The 7,776-nt window shown below is 36.9% G+C and overlaps 1 protein-coding gene across 6 annotated transcripts in view; it reads left to right on the top strand.

The window, feature by feature from the left end:
* Positions 1-360: 360 nt before the first annotated feature.
* LOC126182569 (histone deacetylase 6) overlaps positions 361-7,776 on the top strand; it is a 325,057-nt gene continuing 317,641 nt past the window's right edge. For 2 of the 6 annotated variants that reach the window (XM_049924864.1, XM_049924861.1), the window contains exon 1: positions 362-695. In XM_049924864.1, the coding sequence (XP_049780821.1) occupies positions 654-695 (42 nt within the window). In that variant the 5' untranslated portion in view covers positions 362-653. Of the gene's footprint in view, positions 696-1,042; positions 1,194-7,776 lie in introns of those variants that run through there. The other 4 variants (XM_049924863.1, XM_049924862.1, XM_049924866.1 and 1 more) reach the window with 4 other exon arrangements.

The following is a 7,776-nucleotide window of genomic DNA, read 5'->3' as shown; positions in this document are numbered from 1 at the left end:
ACGATTTGTGCGCACAGATGTTATATAACTCCACAGTTTTGTGCTATTTCGATCAAACTTGAGACTACATCTTCCGACATTTTAAATCTGTGACTTGTCTGCACAGACAGATAATAGCAGACGTGTACATTTTAAGCTTTATATGTGCTTAGGGTGTGGACTCGTCTGTACACTTTGGATTAAATAGATTTTAAACAAATACCTAATTTTGGCTGCCTGCATCTAACGGGAAAAGAAATATTCGGAGTGTAGATCAATTTTTGTAGTGGCGTACTGTAGTAAATGCTGCATGATTCCCAACGATGCCAGACCACGCTTGGAATACAAGCAACTATGACTTTCGCTGTTTACTGTTGTGTTGTTGTCATTGGTTCGATTTGCCTGTGTTTGGATTTTTGCGTGGGAAATGGGTGCGTGGGTATTTCAAGGAAGACTTCATATGTGGAGCACGGTGCAAACGGTAGGGATTCCGTCATTGTGATGTGGCTGCAAGTTGGAGGTTTTGTTCGGGAAACAATGGGTATGGTGATTTAAAAATTGGTGTTATCTCAGATGCGGCATTTCGCGAAATACAGCTAAAACGATTCGGTAGTGACGGTTAACATCCTAATTTGTACGTCTGATTCTCCAAGGAGCAGCAACCAGATTATAGAATGAAAAGATCGAACAAGAAATCCTCCAAACCCCTTGAACGGGTAAGTAATGTCAACTGTCAACCTGGACATGATTCCGTTTCTGTGATAACGCCCATAAACACTACAGGTGTGGATTGTGTTAGAAGAAACTGAACGTCATCGAGGACAAAGACCCCTAAAATTTCGGGCAAACAAAGCGTTTGTTGTTAGAACCTGTTGTTTATATCCTAGTATTTATGCATTTAACAAAGTGATTTCGTTTGACATTGGAAAAATGTGCACACGCGACTGTATAGTTAACCCCAGTTCTAGGTACTGTAAAATGTTTTTTGAATCACTGGAGTAGTGAAGTGCTTTCAAAATATTTCCAGCGAATGGTGCGTTCTTGCAGTGTTCGTAACTTCCGGTTATGCATTAGGCCCAATCAGTTCATCTCGGCGTAACAGTTGTATGTCAGTGGAACTTTTTATCAGCAGTCCGAATATAGCTGCAGGTGCCTGTTCTTTATGAGTTAATGAAAATAAAATTCCCTCAGTGAAGATTTTTCTATTATACCAGGTTTGTACATTGTTAAATTAAGTCCGTTTACTTCGCGTTAATATTTCCCGACACTACAGAGCTGCAATCACTTTCAAATTTTTGAACTTCAGCTGCAGGGAAATGATTTACGGCTGTTTTTGTCAAGATGTTCGCCGACTGCACATGTAAATACCTAAAAATATGTACTTAACAAATAAAATAGCAGCTATTTCGGAAAGACGGTAGCAAACCTCAAATTTTCTTGAAAGTTCTCGTAATAATTCACACTACATATGTGAAAGGAATATTGGAACCATTACGTTCTCTTTTAAGACTGGAGGTTCAAAGTTGAGTTCTGTGCTTCAGTGCATTTTTCTGCTCAGTCTGTCACTGGAATGCTTTTGGAATACTTACTTCTAGCTACTTCTTGCGTATATTAGAAACTGGTCTTGCAAATATATTTTTGGAGGGGGGGGGGGATGCTCCTAATGAAAATAGTATTCATTGTTACAGTACTTCTCGAAGAAAGATCAATATATGTGTGAAGCATATGCTTGAAAAACACTACTGCCATGTCAACTCTGTGTTTGTTTGTGTTTTCAGTGATCTTCTTCCCCATGTTGCTCAGAGCCAATGCATGAATGATTCCTCCGAGAAAGGAATGACCCATTTCGTTCCTCAACCAGAGCTTCTGCTCTTGTCTCTGATAATTAGGATATATCAGACCCTAATCTTACTACCTTCTTTCATTGTAAAGAGGATACAGTATTTATGGATGTAGGTAATTGTTTTCATTCAAAAATAGCAGTGGAATTGAAGCTACCAATAGGAGCTAAGCAGCAGCTATGTAATGTAACTGAGGAGGCAGCAGTTGTTTTCAAAGTAGCATTTCCTTTCTAATTTACATGATTCCATTTGTCTGGTATAAGCATAATGCCATTGAGCAGTATAGGCATAGTTCATATCAATTCAGGCATGCTAGGAAAAAACCTTACATTCATAGCTTTGGATGTTATTGAATGTAGCAAAATGAAGGACTAAGTAAGGAACCCTTTTTTTTTTGTTTCCTCCAAAAAAATTCTGCTGCAATATACAGCTCTCCAAAGATGACACTGCACATAGGCCTACCATTTTGAAGATGTGAATTTTGGAAATAATTTTAAAATGCTGTATCTGTGGAACAGTTCTAGATTTTTTTGGAGAGGTAATTGCTTTATGATTACAAAGAACTCCTTCATTTGGACTTATCTGTTAAAGTTCTGTTACTACAGTGTTCTGAACTTTTTTGCAATTATTGGATTTTTTTTTCGAAAATGCTAATCCATAATTTTTTGTTGTTGATTAATACCAATAGTTCTACATTCCCTGAAACGGAGAGCTTCCACTTTTAAGATGAACAGGTTTTATAAACAATTGAAATTTTTATCATAAATAAAACCTGTTTTATTACCACATTATCACATAACAGGCTCATAAAAATCAGAATCTAGCCTTATTTAAAACATAATTTTATTTTTGAAAGATGAGTAAAGAGACTCATTTTTTGAACATTTTAAATGGTTCCAAAATGTATGTGAAAGGTCCAAAGACTTAAAGGTTTCAATTTATGCAACTTCTGTGCATTCTGTTTTGTACTGAAATTAGCCAGTCGCTGAATTAAAAAATGTGTTCCACCGCTTCAGTATCTTCCTTTGATATAAAGTGATGCCTTCCTATTGATCCGATAGAAACTGGAGCACTTTAACAGTTTTCAAATTGTGAACAGGAAGTGTGCACTGACGGTGTTGTTGCTGCCCTTCAGCTGGAAACTTATATCCAACAGCAGATTCGTGTGGTATCATAAAATTCACTACCATTTCGTTTAACTCATAACTGGTCTCTGTAATCTCTGCAATCCACCAGTCACAGTCATACACACACGCCACAAAAATCCACCTTCTCAGGTTGTGAATCTGAATATTACCCTGCTGTTTCTCAAGTGTTGGCCAAATGAACAAAATTTCTTCTTTCTTGCTCTTTAAAATGCATTCAATATGAGTTTGCCCATCACTTTGAGTCCAAAAATGTGTCTTCTGAATTCCTTTCATAGGAGTAGTTTGTTTGGACCATTCTTCTTTCTGCTCACGGAATTCTTAGATTTACTCTTTGGACAAAAGAATGAGGGCTGTGGATGTGTAAGATTTCAAGACTCTCGTAAAATCCTCAGCATTCTGAATCACAGCTGTATTTGGTCTGGAAAGATTGTTCTGTAGCATGATGCTTCAGCAGGCCTCCTACACCATCACAAGACCCCTTCCCGTTACCAGTTGCACTGTATACCCAGTCAGTTGGCACAAGCAACTTACTCAATTCAAACAGCTGGTAACGATTTTTAAAATGACTAGGAGCACCATCTTCTCTGCCCCTGTTTGCAGTTGGAGAATTTTGCGCATTGCTAGGAACGCATTTGCTGAGTCATGTCCTGTGTCATCATTTATAACTGCGACACTTGTGGTCACTCCTGTGAAAATTGAAATCTGGTCATTACTTCAGTGATACCATTATACTTCTTGTGGGAGAATTACGGACCAGTTCTCAGCAAAATTGCAGTGAAGCACTAAACATAGTTCTTCAGCCTGTACACATCCTTTCACGTTTGCAATGTGTTGTTGTTGCAATTTCTTCAGATGTTTCTGCGTTACTGCTTTCATTGACCATTTACCAAGTTCATCAATGAAACTGTCAAAGACAACAGGTTTCTTAATTAGTTTATTTTCCTCCCATGTCGCGTATGTAATTTCTGCAGAGTTATATGCTACATCTTCCAGGCCAAGTGTCTGTAAACACAGCCCACCCTTTCCAGGGCAGTCACCACATTATTGAAACAAACAAGTCTCTCACTTTACATCACAGATTGCTAATGACTTCACACACCCAACCAAAGTGTCATATGTCACGTGCTCCTGTAAGTTCTTTAAAGTTACCACACAAAAATTTGCGCAGTACACACATAAACAGATATCTCTAGGTGGGTATGGAACTACCCACTTAGTTCATAGTGCATAAGATTTTGACCTTCCAATATGTGAAGATGTATAGTTGCTCTTATAAACTGCAAAAGTTTCTTTAATACTGCGAGTCATTTACCTCTTTGCTTTTGCAACTTTTTGACTTTTGACTGTTACACTTATGGTGTCTCTCTTGTTGGCACTCTGGCGAGAACAGTCCCATTTATCTTCCAGATAAAATGATTGCCCTATTTGAACTTGAGCTGCTTCTACAGGATGGTCTTCCAAAGATTCCTTTTACAGACCTCACATTTCTTGATTTGTCTACTATGTACTTAGATACTAGCACACACCGTCAGGTGGCTTGTGGAATATGGATGTAGATATAGATACTGATGGAACATAGTTTTCTTTGAAAATGTCTCTGGAGTAATAGCTAAAACTTGCACCTTTTCACTGTAGGATGCATGGTATTCAATAGCTGAATTGATATTTGTGAAAAATTCATGGCAAGAGTGTTTTTTTGGTTCATTTTCTTCTGAAGATGGAATTTCTACTTTGAAGACTGTGGTCAGTTTTGCTTTAGTGTATTCGTCCATAGCTTTAGTAATTTCTCTGCGCTTTCTTGATGCATAGTGCTTATGACTCGACTTCACTGCCCACAGTTTCTTAACAGGACTGACACCTAGATATGTAGTTGACTGATTCAGGGTATATTCCTATATTGATGCAAAATCTACATCATCTGCACAATGGGAGGCTTCATCCTGTTCAGGTACTATCATAGTCGTTATTCTGTCAAAACATTAGAACACAAAAAGTTGTCACTGGAAATGTCTTCACTTTGATACAGAATCTTCAAATGAGAACACTTATTCCCAACCTGAACAGTCTGTGTGTGTGTGGGTTTTTTTTTTTTTTTTTTTTTTTTTAATCACTCTTTTATGGATATGCAAATAGTCAGCACACTTCACTCCCCTGTGGCCCCAGTCAGAAGACATTTTAAACAGACCTTTTCACAAAAACACACTACAACTGTGTCATCTGGCAAGTTCCTAACAAAAACACAGAACTCACTGGATGGTCTCAGATTTCTTAAAAGCCTCTTCAGTAAACAAATCAGCACCGAACAACTACAGTACAGAAACCTGCAATGAACAACCATGACAAAAAAACAGACAAGAAACTACAACAAAGTGTAAGAAATATCTGCAACAATGAAAGTGAAAATAAATAACTGCTACAAAGGAAGTGACAAGAAATAACTGCAACAAAGACAATAGAAATAAACATTGTAACAAAGAAATTAGTAAGAAACAACTTCAGTGCAGACATACATTACCCTTGAAAGTTAAAAGATTTAAAAAAATAAAACCTGTCCAACTTAAAAGTGAAAGCTCTCCTTTACAGGAATATAGTACTACATGGTACTATTCAACAGAAAAAACTAACTTTTCTGGATTGGCATTTTTGAAAAAAAAAAAAAAAAAATTTTTTTTTCTGTAAAAAAATAAAAATAAAAAAATAAAAATAAAAGGTGACAGTAAAAGAACTTTGACAGATTTGCCCAAATGGAGGATACCATTGTAATCATAAAGCAATTATCTTTCAAATAAAAAAGCCTCTAACAAAATATCCAGAACTGTTACAGAGATACAGCATTTTAAAAAAAATTCCGAAATTCGCATCTTCAAAATGGTATTTGCAGTGTCAACTCAGGAGCCCTATATCTCGGGGCAGGAATTGTTTTGGAGAAATCAAAAAAATACGTGTTTCTTATGTACTACTGAATTTTAACATATGCTAACCGCAATAACATCTGAGACTGTAAAGGTACACCCCCCCCCCCCCCCCCCCCCCCCGCCCTGCATGAAGTGATATGGATTATGCCATAGTGACCGTTTATTGTTATTGCAGGATGCAGATTAAGTTTATATGATTTGCTTATCTTCTCTTAATTTGTATTTTGACTCATTGGACATCCCAGATGGTTGTCTTTGGTGGAATCTACAGCATATTGTACGCACAAACAAAGTTGACACTCGCCCTGTGCCTGATGGGAGCGACTGCAAAGGCATTTCCCGTTTACAGCTGCTCCCATCAGCCAGCGCGCTGAGTGTCATCTTTTATTTGCGCGTACAATAGATAAATGAATTACTATATAATACAGCAACCGGTGCAACAAGATTTTACTTTAACGTCATGTTGACACCAACCTTGGGTTCCTTCACCAGAAAATCCAAACAGTTACATTTAGTAACCAATGGACAGATACTTCATAAGAAGATTATATTGAAACCACTTAAAATTACAGTTGTTAGAACTGACATAAAGTTTGTAATTGTCAGTAAAATTATAGCTAAAGGCATATCACACTGTGTGCTGCTAAGGACTGTGAGAGGAAACAGGCACTGAATGTGGCTTCAGACTAAGCTTAGTCACCTCCAGCGACTGTTTCCTCGTACTGCCCTTAGCAATGTATCATGTGCTATGCCATGTAGCTGTAATTTTACTGACAGTTACCTACTTTATGTCAGTTCCAATGTCTGTAATTTTATATGGTTTAAATATTATCTTCTTATGAAGTATATTATACGACAAGAAAATTTTGCTCTTAAATCTGTTCGTCTTTTACTACATGTAATTGTTTGGATTTTCTCATGGACACACATTGTCAGTGTGAAAACCAGGTTAAAGTAGAAACTTATTGCACTATTTGGCTGTATTATACATATCATATTCCTGTACAGTTGCCGTCTCATAGCTGTGCTTAAATTTGTAGGAATAAATGAGTAAATAATTATGAACTGCATGGAACTGTCAGAAAGGGAGAGAGAAATCTCTTATGTCAAGGTCTCTTTACTATGCCGAGATAATTTACCAGTCTTACTTTGGTTTGAGGACTGCATCATGGAAATGATTTCTTAGACATTTACCAATGACTTAATGTTATTTTAAAATTACGAACTTTGTTGTTTGGCTTAATAAGAATCTGGAGTATACCACCATCTCCTTCATGTGATCAATGTTGTAATTATTTGTAAACTATCTTAAATTGGCGTTACAGAAGCATCTGATTCCACTCATCTGCTTTGACCCATGACATGATTAGTATGGCGGAAACGGTTACTTCCAATGTATATAGACTGACGACAATGATGACACTACATATGCAGGTGAACAAACAAGAACAAAAATAAAAATAACACAATAACATCTTACTCCAAAAATAAAATGAAAGTAATGGGGCAGCTGCGGTAAACTGAGGTGGTTTGGGCTGGGACAAGCTACATATACAACAATAGAAAAACACCACTCCATCCCAAAACAAATAATATCCAAAAAAATATTAAATTATAGCATTCCACTACACCAACAAAACCACAGGAATTGGACATTTCCCTTGACCTATATAGCTCAACTGCAGCTATCGATACCAAAAGACCTATATCTCTGAAAAGTGGAACGAAAACCCCAACAACTCAAAAGCACACATACCTCATATTCACTACATCAATTAAAACACAGCTGACTTATCATAAATATACAACACACAAAACATCACTATTACTATACAATAAAACCAGAACAAAAATTACTTATGAATAAAAGCCTCCGGTAATACCATTTAGGTT

The sequence above is a fragment of the Schistocerca cancellata genome, chromosome 1 (assembly GCF_023864275.1).
Source record: "Schistocerca cancellata isolate TAMUIC-IGC-003103 chromosome 1, iqSchCanc2.1, whole genome shotgun sequence".
Taxonomy (NCBI): domain Eukaryota; kingdom Metazoa; phylum Arthropoda; class Insecta; order Orthoptera; family Acrididae; genus Schistocerca; species Schistocerca cancellata.
The sequence above is the reverse complement of the archived record's forward strand: the minus strand, read 5'-3'. Positions and strand labels throughout refer to the sequence as shown.